This window comes from Cheilinus undulatus, linkage group 7 (assembly GCF_018320785.1).
Source record: "Cheilinus undulatus linkage group 7, ASM1832078v1, whole genome shotgun sequence".
Taxonomy (NCBI): domain Eukaryota; kingdom Metazoa; phylum Chordata; class Actinopteri; order Labriformes; family Labridae; genus Cheilinus; species Cheilinus undulatus.
In genome coordinates, this window is record NC_054871.1 from 53180238 (window position 1) to 53201117 (window position 20880).

Genomic DNA, 20880 nt, shown 5'->3' on the forward strand with positions numbered 1-20880 from the left:
TTTTAGTCATCGCAGATCTATTTTTGTTAGTCTCAGTCTAGTTTTAGTCATCGCAGATCTATTTTTGTTAGTCTCAGTCTAGTTTTAGTCATCACAGATCTATTTTTGTCAGTCTTAGTCCAGTTTTAGTCATCACAGATCTATTTTTGTCAGTCTTAGTCCAGTTTTTGTCATCACAGATCTATTTTTGTTAGTCTCAGTCTAGTTTTAGTCATCACAGATCTATTTTTGTTAGTCTCAGTCTAGTTTTAGTCATCACAGATCTATTTTTGTTAGTTTTAGTCTAGTTTTAGTCATCACAGATCTATTTTTGTTAGTCTCAGTCTAGTTTTAGTCATCACAGATCTATTTTTGTTAGTCTCAGTCTAGTTTTAGTCATCACAGATCTATTTTTGTTAGTCTCAGTCTAGTTTTAGTCATCACAGATCTATTTTTGTCAGTCTTAGTCCAGTTTTTGTCATCACAGATCTATTTTTGTCAGTCTTAGTCCAGTTTTTGTCATCACAGATCTATTTTTGTCAGTCTTAGTCCAGTTTTTGTCATCACAGATATATTTTTGTTAGTCTCAGTCTAGTTTTAGTCATCACAGATCTATTTTTGTCAGTCTTAGTCCAGTTTTTGTCATCACAGATCTATTTTTGTCAGTCTTAGTCCAGTTTTTGTCATCACAGATATATTTTTGTTAGGTTTAGTCTAGTTTTTTAATGGATAAAAAGGCTGTTGATGAGCATTTTTAGTCACAGTTTTAGTCGACAAAATTAACACAGCACTGTGACACAAAAGCTCATGCAAAGGACCCGTATTAGGTCTGTGCCAGGATGGATTTTTGAAGTCATGATTTGTGTGTGAGAAAGTGTGAGAAAAACATTTACATTTTTAAATTCAAAGGTGAAAATATTACTTAAAATTTACAATTGAGGATCTAAACAGTCAGATAATGAGACAAAAGTCAAAGTTAGGAGCTAAAGAGGTCAAAACGTGAGAAAAATTCATAATCATTATTTTTAAAGGTCAAAAATTTCCTTAAAAAGATTAAATTGAGGATCTAAAAGGTCAAAAAATCAGATAAAAAGTAAAAATTGTGAATTGAAAAGGTCAACATGAAATAAAAAGCCCAAACCAAGACTTTGCATCATAACTGTGAAATGAAAACGTAAAGGCATTTTACCACATTCCTGACTTTTTCATCCATTTTAACTTTTTCTAATTTTTATGACGTAACAAGGATATTTAAAATCTTCATGGTCAAGTTTACATTTTTTTTTTTTTAAGATTTATTTTTGGCCTTTTTGCCTTTATTTGATAGGACAGTGGATAGAGTTGGAAACGGGGGAGAGAGCGGGAAGAGACATGCAGGAAATAGTGCAATAGGCCGAATTCGAACCCAGGTCGCCTGTGTATATGGCATGCGCCTTAACCACTCGACTACCGGCACGCCTCAAGTTTACATTTTTAAACTGGAGGAAATCTGCAGACTTCAAAGTGGGCCAGTTATAATAAAAATATGATAGGATCTGGTGGGCCGGGTGTAACTGTACCACGGGGCAGTAAACCACTAGTGTGGTTTCATGGATGAATTTCTCATAATGTGGAAGAAAAGCTGTTAAAAACTGGCCTTGGTATTTCACAACATGAGCTACTCTCAATGCATCCTGGGACAACATAGGAGGGGGTTAATTTTTATGAGATTAACAAGTAAAAATATGGGATTGTAGCATCCAGTCCAAATAAGTTATAGTGGCTTTTAAACATCATATCATAATGGTTCTATGATTGTTAGCTCATATTATTATCATCATGTTGGAAAAGTCAGACTCGTGTTTTAATGCTGAAATATTATTTATTTTAAATCATTGTCCCTTAATGTCGTCTGTTGCTGCTGGGCTGCTAATAACTCATCTCATCTGTCGGTAGAGAACTCAGGATGTTTGAGGTGCAGAGGAGAAAGTGACAAAAAGGGACCTGCTGTATGTTTGGGGCACAGCCCAGAAGTTTAGTAATGTTTTCCCTAAGAAGGCTCAAAGAGGGCACATGATCATGCTTACCCTTTAAAAAGGTATTTTAGCCAATTTTGTCCATCTTAAGTACATCCTTCAGGGTACATGATCATGCTTACCTTTCACAGAGACATGTTCACCGTTTTTTCAAACATTGGGGTTGGCCCCTCTGAATCATCAGTTTCTTATCTAAGGTAATGATAGGGAGCTGTGAGCTGAAATTCTGGCATAAAAGTATCACCTAACATTCTTTTTCAATTCTGTGTTCAGTTATTTTTACTTCCTCGACTGATCAACTTTTTTATTTTTTGCTGGAGGAAGTGGGCTTCCATAGCCCTCTCTGCGTGAATGAGGCGGGTGCCGAGTTAAACTTTCCAGCGCATGCGCAGATCAGTAGATTCCGTTAGCTGTCACTGTCAGAGTGAGTTTAACTTTCAAATGTGTCACTTATGACCACACTGTAGGGTTAAGCTTGTTAAAGTATGTTAGTGTTCGTTCAGACGGGTGTAGCCTAGAAGCAGAGTCACACCAGATCAAACAGCTGGACGGGCTGACCAGCGGCGCCGTTGCGATGGGTAACCGCGGGATGGAGGATCTGATCCCGCTGGTGAACCGGCTCCAGGACGCGCTGAGCTCCGCGGGTCACACCTCCAGCCTCAACCTGCCTCAGATCGCCGTGGTGGGAGGACAGAGCGCGGGAAAAAGCTCGGTGCTGGAGAACTTTGTGGGCAGGTAAGAGCCCCGCCCCCATTCACACCTTTACCTAACATGTCCTCAACCAATCCTCTTCACACTCTTCCACCTATTCTCCATCTATCCTCCACCTATCCTCCATCTATCTCCCAACCATCCTTCACTTATCCTCCACCTATCCTCCAACTATCCCCTTCCTATCCTTTATCTATCCCCTACCTATCCTCCACTTACCCCCACCTGTCCTCTACCTTTCCTCAACCTATCCTCCACCTATCCTTAACCTATCCCCATCCACCCCCTACCTATTCTCCAGCTGTCCTCAACCTATCTGTGACCTGTCAGCCATCAATCCTCCACCTGTCCTCCATCCATCGCTCACCTATCCTCTACCTATCCTCCACCTATCATCCACCTATCCTACATCTATCTCCTATCTGTCCTTCATCTATCCTCCACTTGTGCTCCATCTGTCCTCCATCCATCCCCTGCCCATCCTCCACCTGTCCTCCACCTATCTTACACATATCCTCCATCCATCCCCTACCTATCCTCCATCCATACTCAAGCCATCCCCTACCTGTCCTCCACTTACCCCCTACCTATCCTCCACCTATCCTCCACCTATCCTCCACCTGTCTTCCATCCATCCTCCATCCATCACTCACCTATCCTCGACCTTTCCTCCACCTGTCTTCCATCATCCTCCACCTATACTCAATCCATCCCTCACCTATCCTCCACCTGTCCTCCACCTGTCCTCCACGTGTCCCCCGCCTATCCTCTACCTGTCCTCCATCTATCCTCCATCCATCCTCCACCTATCCCCCATCAATCCCTTACCTATCCTCCACATATCCTCCACCTATCCTCCATCCATCCCTTACCGATCGTCCATCTGTCCTCCACCTATTCCCCACCTATCCTCCATCCATCCCTTACCGATCGTCCACCTGTCCTCCACCTATTCCCCACCTATCCTCCACCTATCCTCCACCTATCCCCCACCTATCCGCTACCTATCCTCCATCCATACTCCACCTTTCCTCCATCCATCCCTTACCTATCCTTCACCTATCCTTCACCTGTCCTCCACCTGTCCTCCACCTATCCTCTACCTGTCCTCCACCTATCCTCCACCTTTCCTCCACCTGTCCTCCACCTATCCTCTACTTGTCCTCCACCTATCCTCCACCTATCCTCTATCCATCCTCTACCTATCCTCCACCTATCCTCCATCCATCCTCAATCCATCCTCCATCTATCCTCCACCCATCCTTTACCTATTGTCCACCTATCCTCCATCCATCCTCAATCCATCCTCCATCTATCCTCCACCCATCCTTTACCTATTGTCCACCTATCCTCCACCTGTCCTCCACCTATCCTCTATCCATCCTCTACATATCCTCCACCTATCCTCCAGCTATCCTCTTCCTGTCCTCCACCTATCCTCCAACTATCCTCCACCTATCCCCCACCTATCCTCTACCTATCTTCCATCCATCCCTTACGTATCTTCCACCTGTCCTCCACCTATCCTCTACTTATCTTCTCCCTGTCCTCCACCTATCCTTTCCCTGTCCTCCACCTATCCTCTACCTATTCTCCACCTATCATCCACCTTTCCTCTACCTATCCTCCGCCTGTTCTCCACCTATCCTAGACTTATCCTCTCCCTATCCTCCACCTAGCCTTTCCCTATCCTCCACATATCTTCTGCCTATCCTCCACCTATCATCCACCTGTACTCCACTTATCCTACATCTATCTCCTACCTGTCCTTCATCTATCCTCCACCTGTCCTCCACCTGTCCTCCATCCATCCCCTGCCCATCCTCCACCTGTCCTCCACCTATCTTACACGTATCCTCCTTCCATCCTCCACCTATCCTCCATCCATCCCTTACCTATCCTCTACCTGTCCTCCACCTATCCTCCACTTATCCTCTCCCTGTCCTCTACCTATCCTTTCCCTATCCTCCACCTATCCTCCACCTATTCTCCACCTTTCCTCCACCTGTCCTCTACCTATCCTCCACATATCTTCTAGCTATCCTCATTTGTCCTGCACCTGTCCTCCACCTGTTCCCCACCTATCCTCTACCTATCCTTCCACCTATCCTCTACCTATCCTCAGCCTATCCTCCACCTATCCTCCACCTGTCTACCTGTCCTACACCTATCCTCTACCTGTTCTCCACCTATCCTCTACCTATTCTCAACCTATCCCCCACCTATCCTCCATCCATCCTCCACCTATCCTCCATCCATCCCTTACCTATCGTCCTCCTGTCCTTCACCTATTTCCCACCTACCCTCTACCGATCCTCCACCTATCAACTACCTACCCTCAACCTATCCTCAGCCTATCCTCCACCAATCCTCCAGCCATCCTCTACCTATCTTCCATCCATCCCTTACCTATCCTCTAACTGTCCTCCACCTATTCCCCACCTATCCTCAACCGATCCTCCAACTATCCTCCATCCATCCTTCATCAATCCTCCACCTATCCCCCATCTATCCTCCACCTATCCTCCGTCTATCCCTTACCTATCCTCCACCTGCCCTCCACCTATCCTCTCCCTATCCTCCACCTGTCCTCCATCTATCCTCTACCTTTCCTCCACCTATCCTTTACGTATCCTCCATCTGTCCTCCACCTGTCCTCCACCTATCCTCCACCTATCCTTTGCTATCCTCCACCTTTCCTCCAACTATCCTCCACCTGTCCTCCACCTATCCTCCACCTTTCCTCCAACTATCCTCCACCTGTCCTCCACCTATCCTCCACCTATCCTCCACCTTTCCTCCACCCATCCTCCACCTATCCTCCTTCTGTCCTCCACCTATCCTCCATCCATCCCTTACAAATCGTCCACCTATCCTCCACCTATCCTTTCGCTATCCTCCACCTTTCCTCCAACTATCCTCCACCTGTCCTCCACCTATCCTCCACCTTTCCTCCACCCATCCTCCACCTATCCTCCTTCTGTCTTCCACCTATCCTCCATCCATCCCTTACCGACCGTCCACCTATCCTCCACCAATTCCCCAACTATCCTCTACCTATCCTCCACCAATTCTCCACTTATCCCCCACCTATCCGCTACCTATCCTCCATCCATCCCTTACCAATCTTCTACCTGTCCTCCACCTATCCTCCCTTTATCCTCTCCCTATCCTCTACCTATTCTTTCCCTATCCTCCACCTATCCTCTACTTGTCTTCCACCTGTCCTCCACGTGTCCCTTGCCTATCCTCCACCTGTCCTCCACCTATCCTTTCCCTATCCTCCACCTATCCTCTCCCTTTCCTCCACTGATCCTCCACCTGTCCTCAAACTATCCTCCACCTATCCTTTCCCTTTCCTCCACCTATCTTCTACCTTTCCTCCACCTATCCTCTACCTATTCTCCACCTATCCCCCACCTGTCCACCACCTATTCCCTACCTATCCCCCACCTGTCCTCCACCTATCCTCCATCCATCCTCCATCCATCCTCCACCTATCTTCCACCCATTCTCCATCAATCCTCCATCATCCCTTACCTATCCTCCACCTGTCCTCCACCTATTCCCCACCTATCATCTACCTATCCTCCACCTATCCTTTACCTATCCCCCACCTATCTTCCATCCATCCTCCACCTATCCTCCATCCATCCCTTACCTATCTTTCACCTGTGCTCCACCTATCCTCCACCTATCCCCCACCTATCTTCCATCCATCATCCACCTATCCTTCATCCATCCCTTACCTATCCTCCACCTGTCCTCCACCTATCCTCTCTCTAACCTCTAACCTATCCTTTCCCTATCCTCCACCTATCCTATACCTATCCTCCACCTATCCTCCACCTGTCCTCCACCTATCCTCCCCTATCCTCTGCCTGTCCTCCACCTATCCTCTGCCTGTCCTCTACCTCTTTTCCACCTATCCTCCACCTGTCCTCCACCTATCCTCCACCTATCCTCTCCCTGTCCTCAACTTATCCTCCACCTTTCCTCCACCTATCCTCCACCTGTCCTCCACCTATCCTCTACCTGTCCATCACCTATCCTCCACCTGTCCTCCACCCATCCTCTACCTGTCTTCCACCTATTCTCACCTATCCTCCACCTTTCCTCCACCTATCCTCCACCTTTCCTCCACCTATCCTTTCCCTTTCCTCCACCTATCCTCCACCTGTCCTCCACCTATCCTCTACCTTTCGTCCACCTATCCTCCACCTGTCCTTTCCCTTTCCTCCACCTATCCTCCACCTTTCCTCCAGCTGTCCTCCACCTATCCTCTACCTGTCCTCCACCTATCCTCCACCTGTCCTTTCCCTTTCCTCCACCTGTCCTCCACCTATCCTCAACTTATCCTCCACCTTTCATCCACCTATCCTCTACCTTTCTTCAACCTATCCTCCACCTGTCCTCCACCTATCCTCTACCTATCCTCCACCTATCCTTTCCCTTTCCTCCACCTATCCTCTACCTTTCTTCAATCTGTCCTCCACCTGTCCTCCACCTATCCTCTACCTGTCTTCCACCTATCCTCACCTATCCTCTACCTTTCCTCCACCTATTCTCCACCTATCCTCCACCTGTCCTTTCCCTTTCCTTCACCAATCCTCCACCTGTCCTCCACCTATCCTCCACCTGTCCTCCACCCATCCTCCACCTTTCCTTTCCCTATCCTCCACCTGTCCTCTACCTTTCCTCCACCTACCTTCCACCTGTACTCCAACCATCCCTTACCTATCCTCTACCTGTCCTCCACCTATCCTTCACCAATCCTCCACCTGTCCTCCAGCTGTCCTCCACCTATCCTCCACCTATCCTTTCCCTTTCCTCCATCTATTCTCCACCTGTCCTCCAGCTGTCTCTCACCTATCCTTTACCTGTACTCCACCTGTCCTCCATCTATCCTCCACCCATCCTTTACCTATTGTCCACCTATCCTCCACCTTTCCTCCACCTATCCTCAAGCTTTCCTTTCCCTTTCCACTACCTATCCTCCAACTTTCCTCAACCTGTCCTCCACCTGTCCTCCACCTGTCCTCCATCCATCCCTTCCCTATCCTCTATCTATCCTCTACCTGTCCTCCACCTATCCTCCCCCTATCCTTTCCCTATCCTCCACCTGTCCTCCAACTGTCCTCAACCTATCCTCCACCTATCCTCTACCTGTCCTCCATCCATCCCTTACCTATCCTCTACCTATTCTCTACCTGTCCTCCACCTATCCTTCACCTATCCTCCACCTGTCCTCCACCTATACTCCACATGTCCTCCACCCATCCCCCACCTATCCTTCACCTATCCTCCACCTGTCCTCCACCTATCCTCTACCTTTCCTCCACCTATCCTCAAGCTGTCCTCCACCTGTCCTCTACCTGTCTTCCATCTATCCTCCACCTGTCCTCCACCTATCCTCCACCTATCCTTTCCCTTTCCTCCACCTATCCTCCAACTGTCCTCCACCTATCTTCCATCCATCTTTTCCCTTTCCTCCACCAATCCTCCACCTATCCTCCACCTATCCTTTCCCTTTCCTCCACCTATCCTCCAACTGTCCTCAACCTATCCTCTACCTTTCCTCCACCTATCCTCAAGCTGTCCTCCACCTATCCTCTACCTGTCTTCCATCTATCCTCCACCTGTCCTCCACCTATCCTCCACCTATCTTTTCCCTTTCCTCCACCAATCCTCCACCTATCCTTTCCCTTTCCTCCACCTATCCTCCAACTGTCCTCAACCTGTCCTCCACCTGTCCTCCACCTATCCTCTACCTTTCCTCCACCTATCCTCAAGCTGTCCTCCACCTATCCTCTACCTTTCCTCCACCTATCCTCCAACTGTCCTCAACCTATCCTCTACCTTTCCTCCACCTATCCTCAAGCTGTCCTCCACCTATCCTCTACCTGTCTTCCATCTATCCTCCACCTGTCCTCCACCTATCCTCCACCTATCTTTTCCCTTTCCTCCACCAATCCTCCACCTATCCTCCACCTATCCTTTCCCTTTCCTCCACCTATCCTCCAACTGTCCTCAACCTGTCCTCCACCTATCCTCCACCTGTCCTCCACCTATCTTTTCCCTTTCCTCCACCAATCCTCCACCTGTCCTCCACCTATCCTCCACCTGTCCTCCACCTGTCCCCTACAGAAGTTCAAGGACACTGTCATTGAGCTGTCAGACTCAGAGCTGAGGAAGAGGACTTTACTGCAGACCCAGCAAATAATGATCATTTTCTACAGCAATGCTGACAGTAAAGGGTTAAAACTGTTCTAGTAATAAGCCTTATTTATACAGCAGCAACACAATCACAGGGGATTTAACATGGCGGTAAATAAATAAACAGAGAATTAGGACCAAACATGAGACAACATATTCATGCTCTAACTTTATTCTATGCCAAATCTGGCTGGCCCTCGCTGAGTGCTCGCGGATACACTCACTGGCTGACTCTGATCTACAAGGCGCTTCTTGGCTTTGTTCCCACCTATTTATGTACTCTTCTGCAAAAATCTTAAAGCCACTATGCTTTTCGTTCCTGTGATATTCTCCACCTGCTTGTTCCTCATGTCAGGACTGAACTGGGGAAAAGAGCGGTCAGATTTGCTGCCCCCTCGGCATGGAATACTCTCCAGACTGAATTGAAACTTTCCGAATTCATCTCACTGGAAAACTTTCACTCTGTCTTAAATGATAGACAACGTGAACTATGGAACAGTGCTTGTGTTTCTAAATTGTTACTGTGACCACTATTCTTGCACTTTAAAATGTGATGTAGCTCCAATTCTTATTATTGTTGTGTTAACTTACTGTGTATTATCTGTCTCTTGAATATGTATTATTTATTATGACGTGTGCTGCTGACCTCTTGGCCAGGTCACCCTTGTGAAAGAGATTTCGGTCTCAATGGGTTTTTGTCTGGTTAAATAAATTAAAAGAAAAATTCTAACAATATTAAAATGTAGAAAAACTCCTCTAAGGCCTCAGAAATGAAGAAACCAAAAATATGAGGACATCATTGTTTTCTTCACCCTGACCACAAAAACCCTCAAATGTTTGTGTCAATAATCCTCACTAATCTGTCTCAACATCTCAGGACTGAGACAAATGTGAGTTTTTACATGATCACAGCTGAGGGAGAGAAATATTGAACAATTATCATCTAACATACAATATATTAATTTGTGTTTTAATTTCATAATTTCAATTTAGCATCTCACAATTAGGACTCAAATTTAGGGCTTTGACTTTTAATTTCATACTTTGAGCTTTTCAACTCATAATTTTAACTTCTCATGTAACATTTCGAGCTTTAAGATTCATATTTCTAATTTTTAAGTCATATTTTGACATTTTTATACAGTTATTTTGTATTTTATCTCATACTTTCAACTCCAGACTTTGTCTTCATAATCCCATAGTTTGACCTTTTAGACTCACAATTTAAAATTTTGAATCATATTTTGACTTTTTCATGATTACAAATTGAATTTCCTATTTTGATCGTTTGGACTCATGATTTTGACTTTCTTTCTAATATATTTACCATTAAAAACATTTTTCAATTTCAATTTCATGTTTTGACCTTTTTGATCTAATAAATGTACTTTTCTCAGATTGGGAACCTTTAAACTTTTTAACTTTTTAAATGTCAAAATCATTTATCATAAGTGATATATTTTTATTTCATTTTTTTTTTTACTGGTGAACCCAGGTTGACAGTTTATGGTTAAAAAGGTGACCCTGTTAGGCCCTCAGGTTAGACCTGAATCCAGAATCCGACCCATGCTGTGCCTGAGTTTGACACCCCTGATCTAACAGTTTTTATTGTGTTAGTTCTGTCACTTCTTCTTTGATACCTTGATTTTAACGAGTGACTCATACTCAAACTGGAGGAGGTGAAGCTTTAGTCTATAAAGGAGGAACCTGGGGTAGAGGAGGTGAAGCTTTAGCCTATAAAGGAGGAGGCTGGGGTGGAGGAGGTGAAGCTTTAGTCTATAAAGGAGGAGGGTGGGAAGGAGGAGGTGAAACTTTAGTCAATAAAGGAGGAGGCTGGGGTGAAGGAGGTGAAGATTTAGTCTATAAAGGAGGAGGCTGGGGTGGAGGAGGTAACACTTTAGTCAATAAAGGAGGAGGCTGGGGTGAAGGAGGTGAAGATTTAGTCTATAAAGGAGGAGGCTGGGGTGGAGGAGGTGAAGCTTAGGTCTGTAAAGGAGGAGGCTGGGGTGGAGGAGGTGAAGCTTTAGTCTTTAAATGAGGAGGCTGGGGTGGAGGAGGTGAAGCTTTAGTCTATAAAGGAGGAGGCTGGGGTGGAGAAGGTGTAGCTCTAGTCTACAAAGGAGGAGGCTGGGGTGGAGGAGGTGAATCTTAGGTCTATAAAGGAGGAGGCTGGGGTGGAGGAGGTGAAGCTTTAGTCTTTAAAGGAGGAGGCTAGGGTGGAGGAGGTGAAGCTCTAGTCTATAAAGGAGGAGGCTGGGTTGGAGGAGTTGAAGCTTTAGTCTTTAAATGAGGAGGCTGGGGTGGAGGAGGTGAAGCTTTAGTCTATAAAGGAGGAGGCTGGGGTGGAGGAGGTGAAGCTTTGGTCTATAAAGGAGAAGGCTGGGGTGGAGGAGGTAAAGATTTATTTTTTAAAGGAGGAGGCTAGGGTGGAGGAGGTGAAGCTTAGGTCTGTAAAGGAGGAGGCTAGGGTGGAGGAGGTGAAGCTTTAGTCTATAAAGGAGGAACCTGGGGTGGAGGAGGTGAGGCTTTAGTCTATAAAGGAGGAGGCTAGGGTGGAGGAGGTGAAGCTCTAGTCTTTAAAGGAGGAGGCTGGGGTGGAGGAGGTGAAGCTCTAGTCTATAAAGGAGGAGGCTGGGGTGGAGAAGGTGTAGCTCTAGTCTATAAAGGAGGAGGCTGGGGTGGAGGAGGTGAAGCTCTAGTCTATAAAGGAGGAGGCTGGGTTGGAGGAGGTGAAGCTTTGGTCTATAAAGGAGGAGGCTGGGGTGGAGGAGGTGAAGCAGGGTCTGTAAAGGAGGAGGCTAGGGTGGAGGAGGTGAAGCTTTAGTCTATAAAGGAGGAACCTGGGCTGGAGGAGGTGAGGCTTTAGTCTATAAAGGAGGAACCTGGGGTGGAGGAGGTGAAGCTCTAGTCTATAAAGGAGGAGGCTGGGGTGGAGAAGGTGTAGCTCTAGTCTATAAAGGAGGAGGCTGGGGTGGAGGAGGTGAAGCTCTAGTCTATAAAGGACGAGGCTGGGTTGGAGGAGGTGAAGCTTTGGTCTATAAAGGAGATGGCTGGGGTGGAGGAGGTAAAGATTTAGTTTTTTAAAGGAGGAGGCTGGGGTGGAGGAGGTGAATCTTAGGTCTGTAAAGGAGGAGGCTGGGGTGGAGGAGGTGAAGCTTTAGTCTTTAAAGGAGGAGGCTAGGGTGGAGGAGGTGAAGCTTTAGTCTTCAAATGAGGAGGCTGGGTTGGAGGAGTTGAAGCTTTAGTCTTCAAATGAGGAGGCTGGGTTGGAGGAGTTGAAGCTTTAGTCTTCAAATGAGGAGGCTGGGTTGGAGGAGTTGAAGCTTTAGTCTTCAAATGAGGAGGCTGGGGTGGAGGAGGTGAAGATTTAGTCTATAAAGGAGGAGGCGGGGATGGAGGAGGTGAAGCTTTGGTCTATAAAGGAGGAGGCTGGGGTGGAGGAGGTAAAGATCAGCAGGGTCACTATATTTATCAAAATACATGATGTTTCTTTTTACATTCATCAGTAATCAGAGATAATGTACTTTTACCAAAGTTAAAGATCCAGGGCTTTTGGGAAAACATAAAGGGCACAGACCCCTTAAGCCCCCCCATGGCTCCACCTCTAACTGATAAACTTATCCACCACACAGGATTTACAAATCATATCAGCACAGTGTCAGAAACATAGGGTTATAAACACATTAGGAAATAATTAATTACAGACATATTTCAAGAGCAGCTGCAGCAGTTTTTAAGGAGTATTATTCTGTTAGATCCACTAAATGAACCTAGTTAGAGGGCTGAGTTGTGATCAGGTCTGAATTTAATTTTTGTTTGTACTAAAACTGTTTAAGTTCGTAAACAAGGCACAGTATAATTTCATAAATGTGTACAGAAGCTTTCACACTCTTCATAGCGCTGCAGACATACAGCAGAGGGTTTCTACTGCTCTGATGCACCTCATGACGCACAGGAAGAGACTGGCACAGAGATACTGAACCAACATTCTGTTAATTCTGCTAAATCCTTTTTATCCATAGAAATTGGCCTCTTTTCATAAAGTGTTTTATTTACAGACAAGGACAGGGACAGAAAGGGGCAAACAGACTGAAAACGAACTCTCTGTAGGAGCTGACTGAAGTACGCTACGTTTTTTGGCACTCGCGAACAATGATCAAGAAAATAATTCCACCTACAGCTTGAATAACAAAGAATGTGTACATGAAGTCTGTAAATCTGATCCTGACATTACTCTTATTAATATAACCAGGGTTTAATTAGTCCAGACTGTCAGCTGTAGCTGATGTTTTTGGAGGTGATGCCTGACAAGGATGTGAGTGTTTTCTTTCATACTTCACTCAGTCAGAAAACTTTGATTAGAACAGTAAAAAAAAAACGTATTTGTAAAGGACAGTGCTTAAGTGAATACAATATTATAATTTCTTAAAATGAACGCAGCTTCTGTCATTCCGTGCATTACGTGTCAGGTCAGACTGTAGGAGGAATTGGACGCGCATGTTGCACGTACAGGTGGGAGGGAGAGATGACACACACTGCACAGGCAGGTGTTAATGGCCCGGAAATCAGCAGGAATGGTCAGGTAGGATGGTAGCTGTTCGACGCAGGACTCTATCACTACGTCCTGTCCGTTCAGTTCAGCGCTGTGTGAACGAGGAAAATGACAACTTTTTTAAATTCTTGCTGAGCTCCCACGACAAATGCAACACGTATTAGTCAATCAGTGGCCGATAAGGACGTGAGGGACGAAATACGGAACAAGTGACATCCCATATTGACTCAATACAGGACGCTGCATTTAAATGCAGCAGTGGCGGTCAGATTCCAGCAGCGGCGGTGCGCTACTGCTGGATGCATATAGGGGAAACACTGATTGTTATACAAAAACCACACCATGTGAGAACTGCTGCTCTAGAAGCTTCCAGGCTCCTTTTAGGGGTCCTGAGTTGTTCATAGGTCAGGAGGGATATAACTATTCCAGTGAGTTTTGAACGTACCCTGGGGTCTCCTCCCTGTTGGGCAGACCTGGAAGACCTCCAAAGGGAGGTGACCAGGAAGAATGCTGATCAGATGTCTGAACCCCCCAGCTGACTCTTGTCAATGTGGCTCTTCTCCTAGTGTCTCAGCCCCCCTCCCTGTCTCTAAGTCCAGACACACTGCAGAGATCCTGTCCATGAAACCACAACAAGATTCACCATAAGAGTTAACCCTGGAGGCCAACACTCTCTGACTATATACATATATACATGTCTGACTATATGCAGAGGATGTGGACCAGCTCTTGCTTGGGTCATATGGGGACCTGGCAACAGTCCTAGGGCCCCACAGTCCTGATGCATCCTCCACATGACCCCCTGAGAAACGTGATCCCAGAAGGTCACATGGTGAACTGGAAGAGCAAACTCCCATGCTCCATCAGGAACCCTGTGAGGGTGAAGATCTGGAGCTACCAAATCCATTTATCATCGTTCATATAAAGGACTACATTTAGGACTAGACGCTGACATCCTGAATGACTCGTTGACTTGAATTTCAAAGCAGTGATGATATTTTTTTAATGGGGTTTGACTTTTAAATTGTTAGTAGTACCAAATCTGAATTGGTTCTGTGCTTTTTCTTAGTTTGTGAGGCTAAATTTAATCCTGACTGGGGGATCTGTGTTCTACTGAAGTGAAACCAGGACTTAAGAGAGTCTGCTAAAAATAGGGATAAATACTGATGATCAGAGCAATAAAACATGCTGGTTATCACACCGAGTTAGACTAAATGAAAGCTTTTATTGTTCTGAGAGAGACGTCAGTGATCCTGGAGCTTCTTCAGTCAGGGATTTTCAAAGCTGAGAAGCCAGAACTCTGAAACAATGGTACTTTTAGTCCTAGTCCACACATGGGGGTTTTTACATGGAGGTTTTTCTGTGTTTGGCCTTCATGCACATCAAACGCTGTTTTATATCACTGTAAATGACCCTTTTGTTAAACTCTGCCCAGGCTGGGGGTTTTGGGTCATTTAAATTTTTAAGTGTTCTTGTTACCTAAAACAGGGGTTCTCAACCTTTTCAGCCTGCGACCCCCAAAATAAAGGTGCCAGAGACCGGGGACCCCCGCTGTAGGTGGGTGGACACAGCCATGCACAATCAAGAATAGTGCAGACTGGGCCGCACATAAAGGGGGATAAATGGGAGAGCTTTCTGGTGCCCAACCAAACTGGGGCCAATGGAGGTCAGCAAAACCATGGTCCACTGTAAAGTAAAGCTGTGATATCCATATTTCATATTTAACCTGAATCATAACCACTTTTATCAAAGAAACACATATCTGTATTTATTCATGTGTGGAGTTAAAAGCCTTCTTAAAAATGTAAATCCTTTTTGTAAGAAAAGAATGAAAATGGTTTAAAAATTGCTAAAATGGGTTTAAAATGGCAAAAAAATGTGGAAAAGATGGTGAAGTTGGTTTTTAAAAGTAGCAGAAATTAGTTTAAGTGGCAAAAATGAGATAAAATGGGTTTAAGAGGCAAACAAACGCATAAATAGTGGTAAAAGCCAGTTAAAATGTGGCTGAAATGGGATGGAAAATTGGTATAAGCTGCCCCGAAATAAAGGGTTAACTGAGAAGGAAAAATTGGCAGAAATTGGTTAAAGGTCACTTATTCTGCAAAAATCACTTTTTCATGCTATTCTGACAAGAATACGTCCCCTTTCCTCTCCACAATCCCCCCAAGAATCAGAAAAATGCACCCCCCCCCCCTTCCTATTTTTACAACAATAACCTTCACAGCCATGTTTTAGGGACCTCTGAGACCGATATAAACTTGTCTTAAAAGGGTAAAATATGTCCCTTTTAAACTACCAAAATTGGGCATATCAAATGGTGAAATGTGGTTAAAATGGGAAAAGATGGTGTAAAAAAGGGTTTATTAGTGGCAATAAGGGGTTAACAGAGGCTACATTAAGCTTAGTGCAAAAACAGGCAGAAAAAAGTGGCGGAAAGAGTTTAAAACTGACAAAAATAGGTGTTAAATGGAAAAAATGCATTAAAATAGGTGGGATAAATGATGAAAAGGGGTAAAAAATGTGACAAAATTGGTGTAAAGTGGCAGCAGTGTAATTTAAAAATTATTCTTAGTTTTTTCTAGGGCATCTGGAGACCCCCACTCAGTCTCTCGCGACCCCAAAAAGGGTCCCGACCCCAAGGCTGAGAACCCCCACTGACCTAAAGAACAAGTAACATCATACTCACAGACTACTGGATTATTCACCGTAACAATCTTTACATCTGCTGGACACGAACCTGTGAAAGCTAACACCTCTTCAGTAGCGTCTCTTTGCCAGTCTGCTGTTTCCTGTGGCGTGGCGTTCATCAGTACTGCATGTCTTTAAAACAGCGGCCTGTACATCTACGTTTTGAAGGAAACGGTGGTGATGCTGACATAGTGGTGTTAAAGGTCATCATCGGTGCAGTGGAAGCTGAATTTAAGCAGACGGATGCTGCTGGTATATTGCCCCCTGCAGATGGAATTACTAAATATTCAGATGAATAAAGTATCTAACTGTCTCCAGATAGGGCTGCTTCTAGTGCAGATCAGCTCTACTCTGTTCTAAATGTCTTTGCAGTGACTCTAGTGGTGCTATTGTGAGGTATTGTTATGAATCCTGATATCAAATCACTCAAATCAAGTTGGAACATTGTCCTGATAATCATACTGGGAGATGAGACCAGCATAAATGCACAGCTCCAGTAACATGACTGTAGGAGCAGCTGTCACAGTCACTGTCATCCTTCATCCCTCACCGTTGTCTTCGGTCTCTCAGCCCCAGCTCTGAGTCAGGATATCTGACTTCTTTTTAGCTGGTGTGTGAACTAGTGCTGAAAAGCTGACCTCACTGGCAAAGTTACGTAGAGCTGAAAGCAGGCGACTGGGGTGGATGGACGTCTCTCTCCATGCTGAAAGCTATTTCACTCTTAGATGGACTTTGACATGACTGTTTAAGGTGGAAACGTTCCTCTGTGTTCTTTGACCACTGAGAACACGCTGTTCCTGTTGTTTAGGATGTAAGGGCCATGTGGTCAGGTAGGTAAGGTAGGCTGGGGGGGGGGGACGCTGGGCGCTCTGGGACACTGGAGATCACTGTTCAGCCCTCTGGAGGTGTCGTGGGACTAACTGGTTTCTTGCTACCCATTGGTCTGCACGCTTGACTTGTGGCAAGCAAATAGTAACCGAGCCCTGATCCTCCTTCTAGGCTGCAAGTGTCCTGTGTTTTTTCAGAATTCTTGTTTTGTCCCTGTAATGGGACAGTAACGAATAAGACTGTCCAATCACCCTCCAAACCTTTATATTGAAAAGTTTTTCCCTCCCCAAACACCGTCTATGGGGTGATTATTTTCTCGTGGTTTCAGAGCCTGGGCCAGAGTCAGAGTCTTATGTGGTCTGAATGAACAGACTTGAAACGCATGCTGCAGCCCTTCTGTGAGCTCTGTGATGATATTTAACACACGTGTCCTGGCTCTTTGTCCACACATGATGATGTTATGATACCCCTCTGTATGGGGGGGGGGGGTCCAGCTGTTTAACCTGGACAGGATGCAGTTGAATAAACTTCCTGATTCTGGTTGAAAAGGAAAGAGGAGGATTCATCTTGACCTCTGTCTGGTTTGATCCACATTTTCACCATGTCCTGTCATTTTACAGAGAAAACAACAAACAGATTAATCAGGGGGATAAACAAGGCTATTACTGTGGGTGTGTGTGTGCTTTCTCTGTGTGTTTTCTCTCCACTTAAGTCTTCTTCCTCTCTCCCAGAGACTTCCTTCCTCGGGGGGCAGGAATCATCACACGCAGACCGCTGATCCTCCAGCTGCTCACTGCTGACATGGGTAGGTAGAACTTAGTCACAGGCCTGATCCTAGTCTCCAACCCTAAAGCCTTAGTCCTGAATCCTCATGGACCCTGATGATGTCAGGTGTGTAGCATGTGAGTCTGCGAGGCTGAGCTGGTATAAAAATGACTAATGGGACAATCTGCACACACACTGACAAACAAGATGCTCCTTTAAAACCCTGGCACAATTTTCTGTTTGTATTTCTTTAATGACAGTATTTAGATATTTCAGAACACTATTCTACTATAAAAGCTTACTGAAATAACACAACACCAGGTTAAACCTAGTCCATGGCTGACCACAGCTCTCTGGTATGGCTGTTGTAATGCCTGATTGAACTGTGTGTTCTGCAGAGTGAGTAGAGTTTGGGGGGGTGTTATTGTGCTGTCCCTTATGTCTGTGGGTTTAAAACTGAAGGACACTAAAAGTGTAAAACATAAAGCCCTGACATGCCAGATCAACTTATATCCAGCACATGAATATAGTGCTGTGAAAAAGTATTAGTCCCCTTTCTAAATCTGATTCTTTTGCATATTTACTGAGAGACAGTTCACGTTTCGGAAAGATGGAACCCGGGACAGTATGGGTTAGCACCCCAGCCTGTATCTTTCCTGAAAGAACCCCAACAAGCTATGGAAAGCCCTACAGAGAGGGGGTGAGATCTCTAGCCAGAGGGACCCAAGGTTAAGGACCGCTGCAAACGAACTGACTACGAATATGATGTGTGTCTGCAGCAAGCTATGCAAGAACCAGCGTGGCCTAAGAATCCATCAGGCCAGAATGAAGTGTTTGGAGCTAGGCACAGGTCCTGGACCTGGTGAGACTCAGGAGGAGCCTGTTTGACGAGGACGCGTCCAACATCATCCAAGCCACAGCCAAAGGAGATTCTGGTAGCAGACTCCATACAATTACCACCGTCATCATCAGCTATGCCTCCAAAAGATTTGGACTGATTGAGAAGGGTAATACTAAGACCACCTCCTACACCATGAACCGCAGGGCCACCAAGATACACCAGCTGTCCCAGAAGCTCTGAAGCCTCCAGAAACAGTCCAAGAGAGCTACTGAGGAGGACCAGCAGCCACCAGTAGAACTGCCTAACACCCTGAGGAAGAAGCTGATAACCCCCCGTGCCTAAACGCTCTGAGGAGGGACACATCTGGGAAAGCTCCCATAGAAACGTTTGAAGAGGGCAGGACTTTTCAAAAATTCTTAACAGGTGATTGGAGAAGCGTTGTGTCTGTCACATTCATGACGGGCCAATCAGAGCTACAAAAGATGTAGTGCCTGTGCTACTCTTGTGCAGGCTACCACTGCCCTCGACTTTTAATGGCAGAGCTTCATCTAAAACTGATGCCAAGGCCGATCGAGGGACGCACAAAAACATTTTCTCTGTCAAGACAAGCTTTCGCTGTGGCTCTTTGCTCTTGTTTTAAAAACAAATGTGGTCCAGTTGTGATTAAACTGCTTCTTTCCTTCAGATACATCCAAGCTATCGGCTACCGCAGCAGCAGCCCCTGGATACACCTGAAAAACAAACCCATGCCAAAAGAGAGTGGGAGAAGAGCAAAACCAGTTTTCTGTCACAGAAAGCTTTCAGTGTTGCTCTCTGCCCTTGTTTTAATAAAGATGTGCATCTGGTTCTGACACAACTGCCGCTGTGGCTAAGTCTGAGCTAATCACTTCACCAGCAGCCATGGTATACAAGCATTCAGACAACAAGTAACTCTTTTCCCCCTGAACTATCACACACTCATGCTGAAGCAGGTTGGCTGAAGAGCAAAAGCAGCTTTAACATCATGAAAAGCTTTACGGGTTGTTTCTAAGGTGGTCCTGTTCTAGAAAGTGCTAAAGCTATATCTGAGGTATTTAGAGCACTGGATGCAGCCATTACTGACAGCTTTCAGTACAAATAAACCCCGCCCATAGCGCAACTCTGTCTGTATGACTCAGTCAGTCATAGGCCTTTCAGACTGGCAAAGCTCCGTGCTGGTTCTGGTTCCTGAACCTCATTTTAAACTGGCCGGTGCATTCAAACCAAAAATAAAAAGTTCTGAACCTGTAAAAGTTGATTTTCAGCTAGAACCAAAAACAGTTTGTCCTTTTCTGGGAACCCTGACACCATCAGTGGGAGAATGACATTCCTGGGTGTGAAGACAAGCAGAAAATGTAGACAGTGGTCTGCTGTTTGGTTGTGATCCGGGCATGGACAGAATTCCAGGTGAAACTGGAGATTAGAACAAGGAGGAGCGAGTTATATGCTGAACTTTCCCTCATCAGGGAGTCAAACTCACTTTGACTTTTCAGAAGTCGACATAGACTCTGACCTTTCAGCACTAAGCTTTCCTCAGGAAGCCCAGCTTTGATTTTCATTTTTATGCCTTAAACCTTCAACAGGAAGTAAAGCCTTGACTTTTCAAAAACAAGCTTTAACCCTCAGTTCAAACTTGACTTCATCTTTGGGACGCACTCTCTGGATTTTTGCAAATATCCGATGTGCAAATATTTACTTCTACGTTTTGGCCAGGGCCAATATATGAATGTGGTTAGGAACAAAACCTTCGATCTTTAAAACTTGAAGAAATACAGACATACAAAGCAAAAGATCACAACTGACATAGGTCTGTTGGCCCTGACTAAAGATGCATTAATTTATGCAAAGGCTCAGCGTCTCTGCTAGAAGTAAATGATGTTTTACTGTATTTAGAGACTGACTTGGAGTTTTTTCTTGTTTAATTGTATGAATTAATATTTAGATGTTTTAAAATCAGTAAATTATGGTTGTGTCTTTGAGATCTTCACTTGTGTATCCTGTTGTTTTAGATCGAATTACCTTGAGAAAGATGTTTTCCCATGCTCTAATATCTCAGGAAGTAAAGAAATGACCAAGATTTAAACAGTCTCTACAAACAGAGTGACATAAAATGTTTATGTGCATGTCTTTCTAGAGTTTATGCTGTCTGTTTGTGCCGTCGTCTGTTTTGTTCCGTCTTTGTTCCAGAATGAAACCTTCTCACTGAATGAATGTCGAAGGTTGATGATGCTCAGAAACGTGATATTTAGGAGCTGGTGATGAGTCCT

General features: G+C 45.2%; 1 protein-coding gene across 2 annotated transcripts in view; it reads left to right on the forward strand.

Moving 5' to 3' along the window:
- The first annotated feature begins 2421 nt into the window (after positions 1-2421).
- dnm3a (dynamin 3a) overlaps positions 2422-20880 on the forward strand; it is a 105480-nt gene continuing 87021 nt past the window's right edge. For both annotated transcript variants that reach the window (XM_041790973.1, XM_041790974.1), the window contains exons 1-2: positions 2422-2729; positions 17721-17794. In XM_041790973.1, the coding sequence (XP_041646907.1) occupies positions 2569-2729; positions 17721-17794 (235 nt within the window). In that variant the 5' untranslated portion in view covers positions 2422-2568. The remainder of the gene's footprint in view (positions 2730-17720; positions 17795-20880) is intronic.